Raw genomic sequence first — 20729 nt, forward strand, 5'->3', positions numbered from 1 at the left:
TGTCATTCTGCTATCATTCTGCTAGTTTTCTTTTTGTTTCTTTTGTTTTTCAGTTCATCAAGAACAACTACATGAAGTATAGTTTATGCTTTTGTGAAATTCTACGTGTCGAAAGGAAATAAGAGCATAGATAAAGAAAGAGTTAATTCTTCTTTTTTCACTTTTAAAAATTATAACAAAAGTTCCATTATAATTAACTTGACTACATAAGGGGTATTCTCAAATCAACCTCTTGGCATACAGAACAATATTTTGAAACCTCTACGCTAAACAACCGGTATTCATTCAATAGTAACTTTTTGAAGGTTTTTCATTTTTCCCTCACAATAAGGCACACTCACGAACTATGTGCAACAAGAATTTACAAGAGAATGTACAATAAAATGGGTATAGAAATATTGTTAACTAATACTCATTAGCAAGATGATTGGAAGAAATTCATTGAGATTGTTTTGAAGATACTTTTTTTCCATAGTTATTATACATTTATGTTGTACGTGTGATCAATCTTCTATTAGGAAATCGGGTTTGAGCCAAAGCCCAACAAAGAGAGTGAATAGGGAAGTTAAGGAGAATCATTTACGTGGAAACTGACTTAGGATAGGAAAGGGAAAATGTAAGAGAAAATCATTTGTTCATATTTTTTTTTGGTTTGAACCCTCGAGAAGTTAGGCACAAAGAGAGTCACCTCTTCTTTGAGTAGTATTAACTTTGGGATTACATGGAAGTTTCTTCTATAATTGCCCCTCCATTTTAATATAATTAATAATACAATTATTTTGTTTCTCTAGAATCGAGTTCGTATCATTGATATGACATGATATATCTTCTAGGAAGAACCAGTGTTACCAATGATGAAGGACATGTAGGCCGGTGGAGAAGTCAGATTTTACAAGAATAGACTTTGTAAGGTGGATTGCTAGAGCTAAAAGGTTATTTGAGAATCAAGAAATAATTCATTCATCCTATACGCTGCAATGGACATTCATGAGTTTCCATCATGGTGTTGAGATAACTTCAATCCAACTAGGAATAATTTTACATAGTTATGATTAATTAAAGGATGTTGAACTTTTGCCTGAGTCATAGTATTTCCTGGTTTGTATAGAGATTTGATTAATGCAGTTTACGTTTTTGAATATTAACAGTTTTTTTTTTTCGATTAACGTTGTTTTACCCATAAAATAAGAAATTGTAATTTTATTTGTACTCTTTATATAGAGCCTTTTAATAAAACTAGATGTTCACTCTTGTATTGCACATATTAAAATATATATATATATATATTATATTTTAAGGGAATTAAAATTATGTTACATTATTATATTTAATACATGTAAAAAAATTAAAATTGAAAATATAAATAGTAAGATATTGAATTTTCATTTTAGTTTTAGTTTTCCAAATTCATTATATTATTAACATGATTATTTAAACAAATCAAAGCAACTAATTTTTTTTTATATTTTAATTCAATTATCATTGAATTATAACAAATATTAAAGGACAATTGAAATTAAAGATATAAATAATAAACATGTCATTTGATGTGACAATTATTATCACTTTGACAAAAAAAAATTATTAGATATTTTATATATATAACAACAACAATGAAAATCAACATCATAAGTTTGCATCCATTTATTTAAAATAATATTTTATGAAAATTAGTATAATAATTTTTTTCTTTCACTACCACATAAAATCATGTTATTATCGGCCTGAAATCTTATACAGTGTTAATTAAAAAATATTCTTATAAAAGTTACGTGAATATTTTTTAACAAGGTGAATAATTTTACTTTTTGACAATAACAAAGATAGATGTTAGTTATCGACATTCTCGAATCCTTTCTATTGTTGAATGTTAGTAATTGTGCAATTTTCATTTTTCGACCAATTTACAGACAATTCAATTAAAAAGATAATAATTATATAATGATTCTTATAGTATAATATTTATTAATAGATTTATTAAAATTATTTAATTCAAACTTAATTATATATTATTGTGTGTAAAGTTCGATTATAATTTTAAAACTAAGATGTAAAAATAAAAATAAATAAATAATTAGAAAAAATATATATTTTACAAGATGTTATTGAAAACCAAACCTACTTTTAATCATTTTTCTAAAATGTTTAATGAACAAATTTTTGAAATTACTTTTATAGTTATACATTTCTTATTTTAACATTTTTAAAGTTTTAATAAAATCTTTTTGACTTTATTTTAAAGTATTAAATAAAATGTTACTAATGGTTTCAAATACAAATAATTATCTATGAGATTATGTATAAAAATTATTGATTGTTAATAATCAATAATTATATATTATTTGTGTTTCTATTTATAATTAATTGTATTTAATATTTTCTATAACTGACATTTTAATATAATTTAGTCTCTTAATTTATGATTAACTAATATAATTAATATATATATAATTATTGATAAAAAAATATTAGCTACTCTATATTAATTATAACAATATTACATAATTTTAATTTATAATTATTAGGTTTCAGACAAAAAATGCTTAATGATAGTATATAATTAACATTTATATTAATATTAACTACTATAATATTTATTACCTCTTTGTTTTGGTTAAATGGAGAATTTAACCAAATTCAATTCCATAAATAATAAAATTAAGGACATATATATATATATATATATACTAATTAAATTAATTTTAAATTAACAAATATTTTAATTTACAATTAATATTACATCATTTTTTTTTATAATGAGCATTAATGAATATACTATTTATTATTTTTTTGTAATTGAGAATTTAATAAAATTTAATCTCTATAATTACTAATCGAATGTAATTTCAAATTATTTTCACCAACAAAAATGGTGTTTTTCTTATAGTTAATAATAATTACATAATATTTATTGTCTTTTATTTTTTATAACAACCATTTTAATCAAAATTAATTAGTCTCTTAATTGTTGATTAATATAATTATTAATACTCTTGGCTAATAAAATAATCATTTTATATATAATTACTAATTAAATGTAATTTCAAATTATTTTGACCAACAAAAATATTTTTTCTTATAATTAATAATAATTACATAATATTTATTTTTTATAACAACTATTTTAATCAAATTTAGTCTCTTAATTTATTATTAATATATTTATTAATATATATATATATATATATAATTACTAATTAATATAATTTGAAATTATTAGTTATTTAATACAAATTGTAATGATATTATATAATTTATCACAATTATTAATGTTTAATAATAGTAATAATAATTTGCTAATTGACCCCTTAACATCAAGCAACCACTTTTTATAGCATCCACTATCAATTGTAACAATTCATCGGAATCATCTTTGGTCTAAGTTTCATAGTTTTCTTTATCTTTTCATTTTTCTTTATTATTTCCTTGTGAATCTCTCATTTGAATTATTAAAACAATATATGTTAAAAATTAGTTATATAAATAATTATGGATAAGAGACAAAATCAATAAAATTATATTATTATTTTTCAAAGTACATCAATCATACAAGATCGAATATATCTTGGCTATCCAAATGGATCAAATACCTCAACCATTATAAAAAACATGTAAAAACGAAAATATAGAAACATAAGATAATTTTTTATATAAAAAAATCAGTATATTATATACTGAGAAAATATTTAAATATGTAAAAAAAAATTTTATATAGACGGAAGTATTTAGATATAGAGAATATATATATATATATATATATATATATATATATATATATATATATTATTTTAGTTATATATTATATGATAATTTTTTAACGATATTTATAAATGTAAATTATTCTAACAAATATTTTAACAATATTTCCTTTTTTTTAAAATAAGCTAATGAAGACATAAACCATAAATCCTAAAAAAATAGATACTACAATGTCTTATATTAATTTTCTTTTTTTAAAATATAAAAAAATCCTAATTTCACAATATAAAAATAAAAAAAAAATTCATAGTAAAAAAAATAAAAATTGTTGAGTCATAAAAGAAGGAGGGATAAGAGTAACAAACTCAAGGGAAGGAGAGAGATCGCAATTTTTATGCTGAGAGGGTTCTTCTCCCCAACTAAGATCCATTTTCATCTCATTCTACTCACAGAAACCCTAACTTAAATTAATCTTTTATATATATATATATATATTGTAGAGATCATGATATCAATTTCATCTTTCACCTTTTCCTTTTCTTGACGCGTGTTATAAAAAAAATTATTACTTAAAAGTTGAAATTTCAAGCATTTTTTTTGTGTTATATAAAGGAACAAATTCAACTATAAATAGAATAAAATAGAGCAAGTCAATTACAGAGAACAAATAGAAAAATAGAGCAAGTAAATGACATTATCATTTACATATGGGAGTTTCACAAAATAGGGGAATGGAATGCAAACAATACCGCAATATTATATATGAGCAATGAACAATAGTGCAGTATTATTAGCAGAGAAAAAATGGAGAAGACAGAAGCATAGAAAAAAAATGAAAAACTCACTTGAAAATTCTTAAAACACTTGAAAAGTCACTTCAAACAATCCTTCAAAATTCGATGGGTTTGGATGAGATTGTTTTATAAATTTGGTATTTATAGATAATGTGACACCCTCTACCCCAACATAATTACTTAATAAGCATTAACTATATTTAAAAAGTATATTAGAGTGATATAAAATAATAAATATCATAAGATAGAAGATGCACATTCGTAATTAACATTTATACCAAACTCAAGAAGTCATAATAAAACAAAGATTATAAATTAATCCCAGTAAAGGTGGCAGTGCCTCCTAGTTAGGAATCAATTTATAATTTTTTTTTTATCATACAAATATATTTAAATTTCAAAAGAAAGAAAAATAAAACATTATTATCCCAGAAAGAAGCCTAGCTAAGCCCGATGTCACATCCTATCAGAGCATGCCCACTTAAGCCTCTAGACTTCATTACCAACATCCTCATGATTAAGATTACCTGCAACATAAATTTAAACATATACAAGAATAACAAGAGGAGTGAGAAACTTCTCACTTAGTTGCAGGTATAGAAATAAAAGTTAAATAGCACACACACACGCAATATAATTCACATATATAATCAATCTCACATATATGCTTATGTATAATGATTTTCTTGACTTGACTCACTAATGTATGCATGTGGCGCCATACGGAAGTTTCAGAATTTATCACTGGTGACCCAAAGGTACACCTATCACTGGTGTTCATACACCTCGTTAGCATGTTACATCACTGGTGTCCCGAAGGCACACCTATCACTGGTGATCATACACCTTGTTAGCATCACTGGTATGCGGCCTCAGCGGCACACCTGGAATAATATATGCATATGATGCATGTCATACATTCATAGACTCAACATTTAGCATATTACACATATAAGATTCATATTTCATAATTATGATTTATTTTATTAATCCAACTTTAATAGTCCAATCAGTCCAACAGTCCAATGGTCCAATAGTTCAACAGTTCAACGGTCCATTCATGGATCGTAGGTCACAAGTCATGAGTATATATTTCATACAGTCATATCCTCATAGGTCCGCATAGGTCTCATATATACTTCATATACTCAAGTCATAATAAGATCTTCATAAGTTCGCATAGGTATTTTTATTCTAAAACTTATTTTTTTTTTTTTTTAAAATAGTATAGTTATTATTTACTACGGACAAGAAATCAAGTGATGCAAAAAGCAAAGCACATTAATAACAATATTTCATACAAACAAACAACAGGCATAAGATCGGGAGCCAATCTAACAAACAACTATTTAACGATTACTCCAACACCCCCAAGCGAGGTTTCCCACTCCCCCCCTTACCTGGATAAATAGGAATTTGGGCAGAATCTCCTCTCTTTCTCCTTAAACCGGAATCGGAACTAGAGCAGAACCTTCTCTATTCTCCTCCTCTTTTCACAACCTAGGCAGAACCTTCTCTCTTATTTTCTCTTTCTATCTCTCTAGAATTCCTTCTCTCTAAACTTTTCTTCTCTCTAGTTATGAATTTTCAAAATCCTTAGGTCCCTATTTATAGAAATTTTGAAGTTACTATGCACTATGCATTATTCATTAAAATAATATTATAAGTTACTATGCACTATGCACTATTCATTAAAATAATATTATAAGTTACTATGCACTATTCATTATTATATTCAAATTTATTATAAAATTTGAACCCGCGTCCCTCGTGCACCTTCACTGTGCAATTGCATAGTGAAATACTATTCATACATACGTATTTGTAAATAGTAAAATACGTATACATAAATAGTAAAAATATGTATACATAAATAGTAAAATACGTATACGTAAATAGTAAAATACATAAATAAAATACTTATTCACATAATAAATACATAAAAAAATATTTCTTTTCATTAAATAAAATTTGGGATGTTACATTTCTCCCCTCCTTTAAGAAATTTCGTCCCCGAAATTTTCCTGAAATAGAAAAGGATAATCTTCACGCATCTTGCTTTCTAACTCCCAAGTAGCACTTTCTTCAAAATGTCCTCCCCAAACGACCTTAACCAAAGGAATTTCCTTTCCTCTTAGTTGTTTCACCCTCGTATCATCAATTCTTAAAGGAACTGTTTCATAGGTAAGATTATCTTTCAACTGAATGTTGTCAGACTCAATGATATGGGAAGGATCATGGACATACTTTCTGAGTTGGGAAACATGAAAGACATTATGAAGATTTGAAAGAGATGGGGGTAAGGCAATTTGATAGGCTACTTCACCAATTCTTTTAAGGATTTGATAAGGACCAATAAAACGTGGAGTAAGTTTACGGGACTTCAGTGCTCTGCCCACTCCTGTCCAAGGAGTAACTTTAAGGAATACATGATCACCTTCATTAAACTCAAGGTCCCTTCTCCTCTTATCACTGTAACTCTTCTGCCTACTCTGAGCTGCTCTCATTCTCTCCTGGATCATCTTAACTTGTTCAGTAGTTTGTTGAACTATCTCAGGTCCTAAGATAGCATTCTCTCCAGGTTCTACCCAACACAAAGGTGTTCTACATCTCCTACCATATAGAGCTTCATAAGGTGCCATCCCAATACTGGAATGGTAGCTATTGTTGTAGGTAAACTCTATCAAAGGTAGGAAACTATCCCAACTACCCCCATGTTCTAAGATGCAAGCTCTCAACAAGTCTTCCAAAGATTGAATAGTTCTTTCGGTTTGGCCATCTGTTTGGGGATGGTAGGCTGAACTCAATCTAAGCTTAGTGCCTAGAGCCTCATGTAAACTGTCCCAAAATCTAGAAGTAAACCTAGGATCTCTGTCAGAAACTATACTAGTAGGAACCCCATGTAATCTCACAATTTCACTTATGTACAACTTGGTTAGTCTCTCCAAAGAGTATCTAATGTTAATGGGAATAAAATGGGCAGACTTAGTCAATCTATCTACAATGACCCATATAGCATCTAAGTTTTTCGCAGCTTTAGGTAACCCCACTACGAAATCCATAGAGATACTATCCCATTTCCACACAGGCACATCCAAAGGTTGCAGGAAACCTGAAGGTTTTTTGTGTTCTACCTTAGCTTTCTGACATACCAGGCAGGCATACACAAATTCCTCCACTTCCTTTTTCATCTTAGGCCACCAGAACATCTTCTTAAGGTCTTGGTACATCTTAGTGGCTCCTGGATGAATACTAAGGCTACTCCTATGTCCTTCTTCAAGTATTGTTTTCTTAAGTTCAGGCACACTAGGAATACACAACCTATCTCTAAACCTCAATACTCCATCTATTCCAATTTTAAATTCACTTTCCACACCTTGATTTAACTTCTCAACTTGACTCAATAAGAAATGATCTACCTTCTGACCTTTTCTAATTTCATCTATCAAGTTATTAGTCACCTTCAAGGTTCCCAACCTAATACTCTTAGAGGTTAGTTCACACCCTAAACTCATATCCCTAAATTCCTCAATCATGTGCAATTCCCTCATCATTAAAGAAGAAATTCTCAAGGATTTCCTACTCAAAGCGTCAGCTACCACATTAGCTTTGCCTGGGTGATAGTTCAACTGAAAGTCATAATCCTTAAGAAACTCTAACCATCTTCTCTGTCTCATATTTAATTCTTTTTGGTCAAACAAGTACTTAAGGCTTTTATGATCACTAAACACCTCAAATCTAGATCCAAACAAGTAGTGTCTCCACAACTTAAGCACAAATACTATTGCAGCTAACTCAAGATCATGGGTAGGATAGTTTTTCTCATGGGTTTTAAGTTGTCTAGACGCATAGGCTACTACCCTTCTCTCCTGCATAAGTACTCCACCTAAACCTGATTTGGAAGCATCACAAAATACCTCAAAAGTCTTGCTAGGGTCAGGTAATACTAACACAGGGGCACTAGTTAGTCTTCTCTTAAGTTCTTGAAAACTCTCTTCACACTTAGAGTCCCACACAAAAGGTTGGTTTTTCCTAGTCAATTTGGTCAAAGGTAAAGCTAATTTAGAAAAACCCTCTATAAATCTCCTATAATACCCAGCTAGTCCTAGAAAACTCCTAATCTCAAAAACTGACTTAGGTGCTTTCCATTCAAGAACCGCCTCTACCTTAGAAGGATCTACAGCTATCCCATCCTTGGATATCACATGCCCTAGAAAATTTACACTCTCCAACCAAAATTCACATTTTGCCAATTTAGCATACAACTGTTTCTCCTTAAGGGTTTGAAGAACGATCCTAAGGTGCTCAGCATGCTCCTCCCTATTCTTAGAATACACTAGGATATCATCTATGAAGACCACTACAAATCTATCCAAGTAAGGGTGAAAGATCCTATTCATGTAGTCCATGAAAACACTAGGTGCATTAGTCATACCAAAAGGCATCACTAAATACTCATAGTGCCCATAACGAGTCCTAAAAGCAGTCTTTGGGATATCCTCGGATTTCACTCGGATTTGATGGTAACCTGATCTCAAATCTATCTTACTAAACACACAAGCTCCAACTAGTTGATCCATAAGATCATCTATTCTAGGCAAGGGATACTTATTCTTAATGGTCACCTTATTCAATTGTCTATAATCTACACACAATCTCATACTTCCATCTTTCTTTTTGACCAATAAAACAGGCGCTCCCCAAGGTGAAACACTAGGCCTAATGAATTGTTTCTCTTGTAGTTCCTCTATTTGTTTCTTAAGCTCAACTAACTCTTTAGGAGACATCCTATAGGGTGCTATAGATATGGGTGTGGTACCTGGCACTAAGTCTATACTGAACTCAATCTCTCTCTCGGGTGGTAAACTAGACACATCCTTAGGAAATACTTCAGGAAATTCTCTCACTAAGGGAATCTCATCTAGCTTACTCTCAGTCTCAACTGTTAATGAAGATAAGATCATGTATACCCTTTCATTTTCCTTTAAACAAGTTTTAATGTTAGAAGCACTAAGAAATTCCGTACTCTTACATTCACCAAATGAAATGGATTTATCAAAGCAATTTAAAAGAACATGGTGAGAAGATAGCCAATCCATACCAAGGATTACATCTAATTGACTAAGAGGCAGACAGATTAAGTCAACTAGAAACTGTTTTTCAGAAATTGTCAAAGGGCATTTTAAACACACTAGGGATGTAGTTACAGGACCATTAGTAGGGGTTTCAACAACTAAATCAAAATTTAACAAAGACACAGGCAATTTCAGTTTTTGGACACAAGAGATGGAAATAAAGGAATGAGTTGCACCAGAATCAAATAGTACAACAAAAGGAGTCTCAGCTATGAAACAAGTACCTTGTATCAAATTTTCTGACCGAGCAGCTTCAACACCACTAAGAGCAAATACTCTCCCTATAGTCTTTGGTCGTTCGGTTTGCGATCCTGATCCAATGACACGTGTTCTTGGCGGTTCAGGACATTGAGTACTGATGTGTCCTTTACCATTGCAGTTGAAGCAAGTAACCTCCTTGTCACGACACTCTGATTTAATATTACCGATCCGTCCACACTTTCCACATCTTCCTGAAGAAATAGACACAGACCCTCCAACACTACCAGTAGTGTTCACAGTGGACGATTTAGTTCTATTGGCAGCAGCCATATTTCCCTGAGATCTGGTAGAAGCAGAATAAGGCTTACTCTTACCAGAAGTATTTGAATTCACTGCACGAATAGGACCTCCAACTCCCTTGTAAAAGACAGAACGTGCACGATTATCACGGTCATAGATTCTACTCTTGTTGACAAGCGTTGGGTAGTGATAAATCTCTTGATAATTAATTGCGGTTTTTATCTCAGGACGAAGTCCATTCACAAATTTAATACATTTAGCCCGTTCGCCACCCTCACCATGATAATGGGTACAATAACGGACCAAGGCATCAAATTTTTCAGCATAGTGTGCCACCGTATCATTTCCTTGCTTTAACTCGAGAAATTCAGCTTCCTTCTGGCTTCTCACATCATCCGGGAAATACTTCTCAAGAAAAACTCTTTTGAAGTTTTCCCAATTTAATTGCATTCCTCCATCTATTATCCTTTGAAGTGCTCCTTCCCACCAAAAATGGGCATCAGCAGTAAACATAAAGGTAGCCAACCTCACTTTCTGAGGAAAAGGACATTCCATAGCATTGAAGATCTTTTCGATCTCCATTAGCCAATTTATTGCAACATCTGGGTCATATCCTCCTTTAAAGGTCGGCGGGTTATTCTTCTGAAATTGCTCCAACCAGTTAGGAACAACTCCAGCCATATTGTTGTTGTTCATTGCTTGGGCTAATGCTTGGAGAGCATCAGCAATCGCACGATCATTTCTACCAGCCATAATCTGGATATATAGAACTTTTAATAAACACAGACAACTATAACATAATATATTTACAATCAATAAACATAGTAGACACATAACTCACGGCCGATAGAATCTACCTGCTCTGATACCACTAAATGTGACACCCTCTACCCCAACATAATTACTTAATAAGCATTAACTATATTTAAAAAGTATATTAGAGTGATATAAAATAATAAATATCATAAGATAGAAGATGCACATTCGTAATTAACATTTATACCAAACTCAAGAAGTCATAATAAAACAAAGATTATAAATTAATCCCAGTAAAGGTGGCAGTGCCTCCTAGTTAGGAATCAATTTATAATTTTTTTTTTATCATACAAATATATTTAAATTTCAAAAGAAAGAAAAATAAAACATTATTATCCCAGAAAGAAGGCTAGCTAAGCCCGATGTCACATCCTATCAGAGCATGCCCACTTAAGCCTCTAGACTTCATTACCAACATCCTCATGATTAAGATTACCTGCAACATAAATTTAAACATATACAAGAATAACAAGAGGAGTGAGAAACTTCTCACTTAGTTGCAGGTATAGAAATAAAAGTTAAATAGCACACACACACGCAATATAATTCACATATATAATCAATCTCACATATATGCTTATGTATAATGATTTTCTTGACTTGACTCACTAATGTATGCATGTGGCGCCATACGGAAGTTTCAGAATTTATCACTGGTGACCCAAAGGTACACCTATCACTGGTGTTCATACACCTCGTTAGCATGTTACATCACTGGTGTCCCGAAGGCACACCTATCACTGGTGATCATACACCTTGTTAGCATCACTGGTATGCGGCCTCAGCGGCACACCTGGAATAATATATGCATATGATGCATGTCATACATTCATAGACTCAACATTTAGCATATTACACATATAAGATTCATATTTCATAATTATGATTTATTTTATTAATCCAACTTTAATAGTCCAATCAGTCCAACAGTCCAATGGTCCAATAGTTCAACAGTTCAACGGTCCATTCATGGATCGTAGGTCACAAGTCATGAGTACATATTTCATACAGTCATATCCTCATAGGTCCGCATAGGTCTCATATATACTTCATATACTCAAGTCATAATAAGATCTTCATAAGTTCGCATAGGTATTTTTATTCTAAAACTTATTTTTTTTTTTTTAAAATAGTATAGTTATTATTTACTACGGACAAGAAATCAAGTGATGCAAAAAGCAAAGCACATTAATAACAATATTTCATACAAACAAACAACAGGCATAAGATCGGGAGCCAATCTAACAAACAACTATTTAACGATTACTCCAACACCCCCAAGCGAGGTTTCCCACTCCCCCCCTTACCTGGATAAATAGGAATTTGGGCAGAATCTCCTCTCTTTCTCCTTAAACCGGAATCGGAACTAGAGCAGAACCTTCTCTATTCTCCTCCTCTTTTCACAACCTAGGCAGAACCTTCTCTCTTATTTTCTCTTTCTATCTCTCTAGAATTCCTTCTCTCTAAACTTTTCTTCTCTCTAGTTATGAATTTTCAAAATCCTTAGGTCCCTATTTATAGAAATTTTGAAGTTACTATGCACTATGCACTATTCATTAAAATAATATTATAAGTTACTATGCACTATGCACTATTCATTAAAATAATATTATAAGTTACTATGCACTATTCATTATTATATTCAAATTTATTATAAAATTTGAACCCGCGTCCCTCGTGCACCTTCACTGTGCAATTGCATAGTGAAATACTATTCATACATACGTATTTGTAAATAGTAAAATACGTATACATAAATAGTAAAAATATGTATACATAAATAGTAAAATACGTATACGTAAATAGTAAAATACATAAATAAAATACTTATTCACATAATAAATACATAAAAAAATATTTCTTTTCATTAAATAAAATTTGGGATGTTACAGATAATACTAGAAAGTCTTTCAAAATTCTTCTCACACAACAATCCTTTAAAATCCTTATATTTTTGAATACCAATGGATTATTTTTAAGTTGTAAAAAATCTCAAATGAATACCAATGAATTTTAATGGACTCTTTAAAAAATCTTGAAAATCCATATTGAATACCACTTTATTGTTTTTAAGTGACATACAATCCTCATTGAATACCAATGGATTTTTTTACTCAAAAAAAGTCTTTTAAAATCTTACGAAATCTTAAACCAATACACCCCCTTTAATGTAGATAAGAATGTAGATAGAGTATTTTTTTTAACCCTCTTTCTTCTACAATAATTATTTATATTAAACATTTAACAATTTTAAATATTTATTTTTCATAATAGTAATTAAAATATTATTCTGAAAAATATTATAAATACGGTTTTAAAATTTTATAATGTCATTATATTTTATATATTTTCATTTTAGTTTTCTAGAAATATTGTGATAAAAATTCTAATGCATTAAATTTATCTAAAAACATTGTATTTAATTTATTTTAGAATATGACAACCAAAAATTTAGATTATTATTTTAAGAATAAGATAATAATAATAAAATTGAGAATATTGTATTAGAAATTTAGGATATTACAAGTATAATTAACTCAAAGGGGTAATTTGTGAAAGCTTAAATGTACTTTGAAGTTTATATTTATTTATGAAAACCTAGTTTAGGGACTAACAATTAATTTCCTTTTGATGTATATGCATGTAATGATCGCACACTGGTTTTGATTTCACACTCTAGTATTTTAATTGTTTTATTTATGGATTGTAATGCTATGAGCCATATTACTTATTTTATGGCTTATATTTACCTCTATTGTGTGGTTTAGATGAGACAAATAATGTTGAAAAATATTTTGGATAACATACAAATTACCTTTGTTTTTCTGTGAACAAACTAAATAACAAGTTTTCAGTAAAAACTTGAATTCTTTCTACATTGAATTAGTTTGATTTGTGACATGTATCATTAGTAAATCTTTATAGTGATTGCTAATTTGCAAAATTATTGTAGAGTACTTTCTTACATGTAATTAACTTAATAACTCTATTAAGATAGACTATCTGGTTGATCATGATGTGTGAATTGTTACCGAATTCAATTATTTTTCATGAAAAAAAAATAAACAGAAACCATCGACGGTTATTATAAAATGGAAAATAGATCAAATCTAACTAGTTCTTGCCCAACCAAACCAAACTTGACTGGTATTTACTGTTTGGGCTTATATTTGAGACTCTAAAGAACTTCGGTCCAGGCTCAATGTTTGCCAATAGGGAAAAGATTCAGGCCCATCAACGCTGCCCAAATATAAACTATATAACATTTTTTTAAATTATATTTATATTGTAAGTATAACTTAACTATATAACATTTTTTTAAATTATATTTATATTGTAAGTATAACTTTTTTCAGCAAATGATCTTTTCTTAAAGCCCAGAGCTTTTTGTTTTTTTTTTAATAAAACAGAGTTTAGTGTAAAAAGATTATAAAGCTGTTTGAATTTTCTCGTATTGAAGTTTTTTATTGAAAAAAAAATGTTTACAAGCTTAGTCCCAAAAGTTGACAAATTCAACCTCATAACATATTTTTCTCAAGTATGTTTGAGTAAATTTCTTCATAAGCACTTTTAGAAGAAAAAAAATAAGAAGAAAAAATGAGATAAAATTCTTCATAAATCTATACATGAACTAATTTATAGAAACTCTCTCCTATAACTTATTTAAAATCTTATTTATAACTTATGGAAAAATTTATTTAGATTTTTCTTCTTATTTTTTTTTCTTAGAAGAGTGTCAGAAGAAATTTAATAGTTTAATTTGTTCCGTAAATTTTCTTTTTGTTTTTATAGTTTAAAGGCATATGAAAAACAAATTCTATCCCCATGAATAATGTGGTCCTAAAGTACTTAAATTTAACACTTGTGTCCACTCTAAATTCCCTTCTACTATAAAGAAACAGGTCTTAGATTAGCTTCTTTTCTTTTGTTCCTTTTCCTTCATAGTTGAAATTTCAAAACATCCTTGGCCAACTTTCAGAATAATCAGTGATTCTAATGATAAGACAACAGAGAACTCATTATTCTGTTACATATATTTTCCCATGTACCCTAAAACAACATTGCACTAAACTTATTTTTTCTTTTGAGTAAATTTTCTAGTAGTGTAAGACTACGTGTGTTCAACAAAATGCTACATCATCTTATGAGTGTCAAACCAATAGCAGTGATTACAAGAGTTGATGGAAGACCAAATTTGAGATGGTTCCAGAAGGTTAGTGTGTATGCAATGTTAGGGGCACGGCGAGCTTGTTCACACACTATCAAGTTAGCAGCTGATCCCAACAGTGAGAGGTTTCCTGCAACTGTGCTGGCCCAAGCCAGTATGAGCCATGCTTTCTTCTCATAATCTGGGGAAATTGCAGCAGCTGAGGCTGCAACTGGTCCTCCAAGCAGTAGAACTAGCAAATATAAACACAAAATTTGTAAAATGTATATCAGATCAATGTAACAATGAGTCTGTTTGGATACAAGTTTAGAAATACTTTAGAAAACTTATTTATGGAAAAAAGAAAAACTAATTATTTTTAATAGAGAAGTTTTCAAAAACTCTTCTAAGTTTATATGCAAACAGACTAAATGTATATCAACTTAAGAAAGGTTTTGATAAAAGTTTCATTCTATAATGTATATGGACTTACCAGTTTTGTGAAGTTTTCAATTTTCAAGAAAAATGAAAGTGGTTTCAGTTTACATAAATATTTTATGTACTAGATTAATTGTGTTGAGCATATTTACCTAGTTATGGTTCCAATTCCATTATGCGCAATGAAATTTTCTTTCTTAAAACCTTGGGAGGAATATCAACACATTTCTTCTTTGTATGAAATTCTATGTTTTGATTCTAAAAGTTCAAAAAATATACAAAGCTGCACCTTTGCAGGAAACCTGCAGTTCAAGGTTCTTTGCAATTATACCTGTTCAATATATAAAAGATAGTACCTTAAATTTTGAGGATCATTTCTTCCATTATCTGTTTGTTTTGAAGCAGAGAAAACCATAACTTATTTATAAGTTGTATGGAAATGGCATTTGTTTATAATACTTTGGTTGAGTGTTATGTTCTGCTAAATTATTATAAAAGTGTTTCCTTTGCCTGTATTTTTATGCTTTGCAATCTTCATTTTAAGAGGACTATACTGTAAATTGCTATTTTTTCTTTTTCCTCCCCTTTTCACTAATAAAAAAATACATGAATCTAAAAGCAAAGTCAAAGTGTAAAATTAAAACTTTTTTTGTCTGGAATATTGAAAGGCCTAAGCCTCAAATTGATATGGAAATATTATTCTCAGGATATAGTTGGTTTTGTGGGTATGAAATTATTTAATTGGAGAATTACTTTCTTATTCTTGGTTCATTAGAAACTGATGAGGCCAAGATCCTAAATTTCTATCATCCTAAATTGCTTATTTTCGGTATTAAAAATAGAACACCATACAAGCTGATGAACGTTTGGTGACCTATCAATTGGTAGTTTAATTTCAAGATTTTCCATTCCACCGATTGTGTTGAAAATCATATAGAACATAAGCTATTATGTGTACAATGTCTAAGCCATCCCTTGACTTTTAAAAGCCTTAATGAAGATTGAAGAGAGTCAAGGGCATTAATCATTTCTGCATACAAGTCAATTATGCAAGTTCCTGTATTTCTTGGATAGCAATGAAATTGTCAATAAAGAGCATTTAATGGAGAAAGCAAACTTTATAAATCAGATTCCTTCTCTAACATGATGCATTCAATGTTACGAAAAATCAAATGACATGTAGAACAAAACAATTAAAATAAAAGAGTAAAAAATAAATTGGTGATGAAAATATTTTGGTAGGATAATCACAACATACCAGTAGGTACATTTGAAGCAACATTTGATAGGATGAGTATAACTAGAGCAAGTATTGCTATTCCACTAGCACTATTTACTCTAGAATAAGGCTCCATGACATCCCAAAGAGCACCAGGAATCCCAGTTTTGTTGAAGCCATCTACTGTGATGAACATTCCACAAAAGAATATCAAAAGTGAATATGAAACCTGTTTCAAGAAGGAAACAAAAAAATCATTCTAAGAGACTCTTGGAAGTTAAAGGTGCACCAGAACAACAATAGCTACTTGCTAGTGTTTCAAGAGAAAGAAAAAGAAATCTTAAACAATAGTTTGTTAATAGGTTTTACCTTCTCTAGGCTTGGCATAGCATCTTTGAAATCAAGAACTACCAAAGCTAGTGCAGCTGAAATAGCTGTCCATGACATATTCAAACCAAGAAGCATTGCAACCAACATTCCTAATGTGATTATGTAAACACATGATTTCCACAGTACATATTTCCATCTTACACTTACAAAGTCCTTTTCTTCCGAAGTGAGCAAAACATGTGCTTCTATTGGTTTATGCACTATTGCATTTGCATCACCTTTTGAAGGACTAGTTTCCTCCACTGTCTGAGAAGGCATAGCCATGCCGTTTGTGTCTTCCTTTGATGCATTAGAGTTTCTTCTGGAATCCAATGTGTTACTAAGTACCCTGTCAATTTCACCATCACTTGCCGTTGACCGGTTTCGCAGACTATGAACTTGAGGAGAACTTTGAATGTTAAAACTCTCCACACGTGCATTCCATTCTTGAGAATTGAATGAGTTAAAATGAGACATAGTAGCTGGAGAAAACTGATGGGAATTAACCTCTTCCTCTGCTGCATGATCTGCTATTGGATCCTCTTCATCCTTCTGAATAGACAACACCCTCCAATACATTACCATGAGAATCATAGCATTCACCAAAACCCCAACAAGCATAGCTGGAAGAACACCAATCAGAAACTTTCCAAATGATATTTTACCCTGAACAGCTATAACCAAATTTTGGGGGTTGCCAATAGGAGTTGCAGCAGAACCAATATTAGCACTAGTAGCAAGTGCAAGTAGCAAAGGGTGTGGTGGTAGATTATGCTGCTTTGCAATTTTCAAAATGAACTCTGTCAAAACAACACAGGCAGTGTCATTAGTGAATAGTGCACTTGAGACAGCAGAAATGAGACAGATTCTGCAAAGCAAGTCCTTGGCTCCTTTACTCTTCCAAGAGAGTAATTTTCCAATGTATTTGAACATGTCAGCTCTTTCAAGGTAGACACTGACAACCATTGTGCCAAAAAGAAGGCCGAGAATGGGAAGATCGATCGCTTCGTAGGCTTGATCCGGGGTAAGAACTCGGAATATGACCATGAGCATTGCACCAAGAAGGGAACCTGCAGTTCTCCCAATGGGGAGAAAAGGCACAGCAGGGAAAACTGCTAACACCCAGAAGACTGCAAAGGCAACTGAACCAAGGACAAGTTTTGGAACTGGAGCTAGAGCCATTCTTGTGACTACAACAGCAACAACAACAATCAGTTCCTAACTTCCAATGTTGAAAACTCCACCACTAGGCCATTAACAATGACATAGTAGAATTGAGTCTGGTAGAATGAAATTTCCTGATCATGAAAAAGCCAATTATTTGGTTAGTATGAATGCATGGAAATCCAACCTGGAGAGATTCCCTCCATGAAAATCCAATCAACTATTATATGATTGTGATAACTAATGCGAATCACTCAGGTGGAGCAGATATTTGGGTTTAATGGTGATGTATTATTTTTGTAAAAAGTTTTACACTCGATCAATCAGAAATCATGATTTGTATGATTTTGAGTTAATTATTGTAAAAGTCAAAAAACTTATCATTTATGGTGAATTGTAATTAGATATTTCAGTGGATCACCATTTAACCCGATGAGTATATATTCATGGTTAAAATCCCATTGCTTACACTTTTTGTTGGAATATATTTCATGAAAGGATGCATCCTTCCATACCATGAATATACAGTTATACTTTCATGAAAACATACAACCTTTCATACCATGAATATACATATACTTTCAAAAAAACATACAATCATCCATGTTTGCGAGTGTTCATGAACAAACACGTACTCCCATTAAAAATTCAACTTTTCATTAATTTGAATATCTTGCACTTTTCACGATAACCCTTCGTACCAAATAGCATTACTGCTTCAAAACATGCAAGTGTATATTTTTCTTAGCGAAACAACAAAACCCAGCAACCGAAAGCATTCAAACTCATTCAATTAAACCAACATTAACATCGGAAAGAAAAAAGAAAATAAAACTTCAGTAATGTGTGTTACTGCTGGTGCTGTTTGAATTTCATTTTGGTAATATATGTAAATGCAAATTACCTAGATATGCATTAAATGTAAATGTAAATTATCAAAGTGAAACTTAAATTTCGATCGACAAACAACACAAATATAGTATCTATCCTAATGAACCTAAGTTTTGTTAGAGAAACAAAAAAAGGGACATGCAATCTCATGTTTGTGATAAATGCGAAACCTTGCAACCAAAGATAAGAAAAGTAGCTAAAAGAAACGTGGCTAGAGTGTACAACAAATCACACACTTTAATCTCAATTACCTTAAAAAGAAACAATCGTTCACGCGTTGAGTTCTAATATATGGTAGCTTTCATCTATTTTCTGTGCCTGAATTGGAGTTCATGCCATCTGCATGAAAAGCTATAAACTTTTAGAAATTAAAGTATCTTTTTTTTTTTTTTTTTTTTCTGGATTGAGATTGAGAAATGAAAAATAAACAAAAAAAAATCCAAATCAGTTAGAGAATTGCGGCATCCTCTTCAGTGTTTTCAAGACACCTCATTGCCACATGGCGGAACGTGAACACCTTTGGCATATATATACACACACATAAACGACTTGAACGACAACTTCATTAACTGAAGCTTTGGGGAACAATAAATTCTTCATCATTTTTTTCCCTCTTGTGGGCCATCAATTAATGGGTACAAATTTTTTTATGCCCTAAAGTAAATATATAATGGACATAATACCGACTTTATAATGAAAAATACTCATTGATATGTATCTGTATTGGCGTTACATCACACCATATTACTGCTTATTAAATAGTTTTTTAATCAAATTATTGTTTGATATGAAAGTATTTAAAATCCCGCGTTAAGATGAAGACAATTTGCATATTTGGTATAAATTTGTCATTTAATGAATATTTAATATGTGATGCATGATAATTATCTTAAACCACCTAGTGAGTAAACATAAATAGTAAATATATACTTTACCTACCTTTGGCTTCCTTAGGTAGATTAACAAAGCTTTAGACTATGATAATGCAATCTGGGGGGAAGTACTTAGTCTTAAGTGATAATTATGTTTGAACTATCTGACAAAATGATCAGTTCCGTGTGAAACTTTCAAAATGATGTGGTATGTTACAAACGATGTCAGTATGACAATTGTAGAGCATAAGAGTGTTTATGGAAAAGTACAATTTCTGAACAAAATCTTATGAATTTTGTTGAGAAAAAGTATATATTGTCGTTGAGGGTTATATTGACTTGTGACAAAGGAGTGCTTATAAATTAGGATGGCATCACTCTCGATTTTCCTTAAACAAAGTCAGATTCAAGTATTTTGAATGTAATAAATATAATTGAGTAGAAAAATTTTATTAAAAATATCCGTTCAATTTTCTGAAAAAGATTAATTATTGAAAAAATAATAATTGGTGAATATTCTAAAGCCATGATATGGTTTAAAATAATAAAACATGGCCTCTAAATGCAACCGTTAAAAAACGAGAGTGAGAAAGGGGAAAGAACTTTCTCTCAAGTGGTGCATGCAATTTAGGTGGTTAGTACTGTTCACAAAGGATACAAGAGACAAGAATCGATGCAAAGCAA

General features: G+C 30.7%; 2 protein-coding genes across 2 annotated transcripts; both read right to left on the bottom strand.

Annotated features, from left to right (window-relative positions):
* Positions 1-8088: 8088 nt before the first annotated feature.
* LOC145949577 (uncharacterized) lies at positions 8089-10882 on the bottom strand. The gene is made up of 2 exons (XM_083059894.1): positions 9905-10882; positions 8089-8106 (listed from the first exon to the last, which is right to left on the bottom strand). Exons 1-2 carry the CDS (start codon positions 10880-10882, stop codon positions 8089-8091), a joined length of 996 nt encoding a protein of 331 aa, XP_082916020.1.
* A 3973-nt stretch (positions 10883-14855) lies between these two features.
* LOC109818851 (silicon efflux transporter LSI2) lies at positions 14856-19684 on the bottom strand. Its single transcript, XM_083075671.1, has 4 exons — positions 19425-19684; positions 17119-18416; positions 16789-16978; positions 14856-15345 (listed from the first exon to the last, which is right to left on the bottom strand). The coding sequence occupies exons 2-4, from the start codon at positions 18298-18300 to the stop codon at positions 15083-15085; spliced, it is 1635 nt and encodes a 544-aa protein (XP_082931797.1). The 5' UTR covers positions 18301-18416; positions 19425-19684; the 3' UTR covers positions 14856-15082.
* Positions 19685-20729: the final 1045 nt, after the last annotated feature.

The sequence above is a fragment of the Cajanus cajan genome, chromosome 1 (assembly GCF_000230855.2).
Source record: "Cajanus cajan strain Asha chromosome 1, NIPB_CcT2T_4, whole genome shotgun sequence".
Taxonomy (NCBI): domain Eukaryota; kingdom Viridiplantae; phylum Streptophyta; class Magnoliopsida; order Fabales; family Fabaceae; genus Cajanus; species Cajanus cajan.

Bases quoted from the DNA above. Each gene is read 5' to 3' on its own strand.
- LOC145949577 (XM_083059894.1), bottom strand. From the start codon at position 10,882: ATGGCTGGTAGAAATGATCGTGCGATTGCTGATGCTCTCCAAGCATTA.
- LOC109818851 (XM_083075671.1), bottom strand. From the start codon at position 18,300: ATGGCTCTAGCTCCAGTTCCAAAACTTGTCCTTGGTTCAGTTGCCTTT. The intron at 16,979-17,118 runs GTAAAACCTATT...TTCTTGAAACAG, and splicing joins CTATGCCAAGCCTAGAGAAG to GTTTCATATTCACTTTTGAT. The intron at 15,346-16,788 runs GTATGTTGTGAT...TATATTTGCTAG, and splicing joins TGCTTCAAATGTACCTACTG to TTCTACTGCTTGGAGGACCA.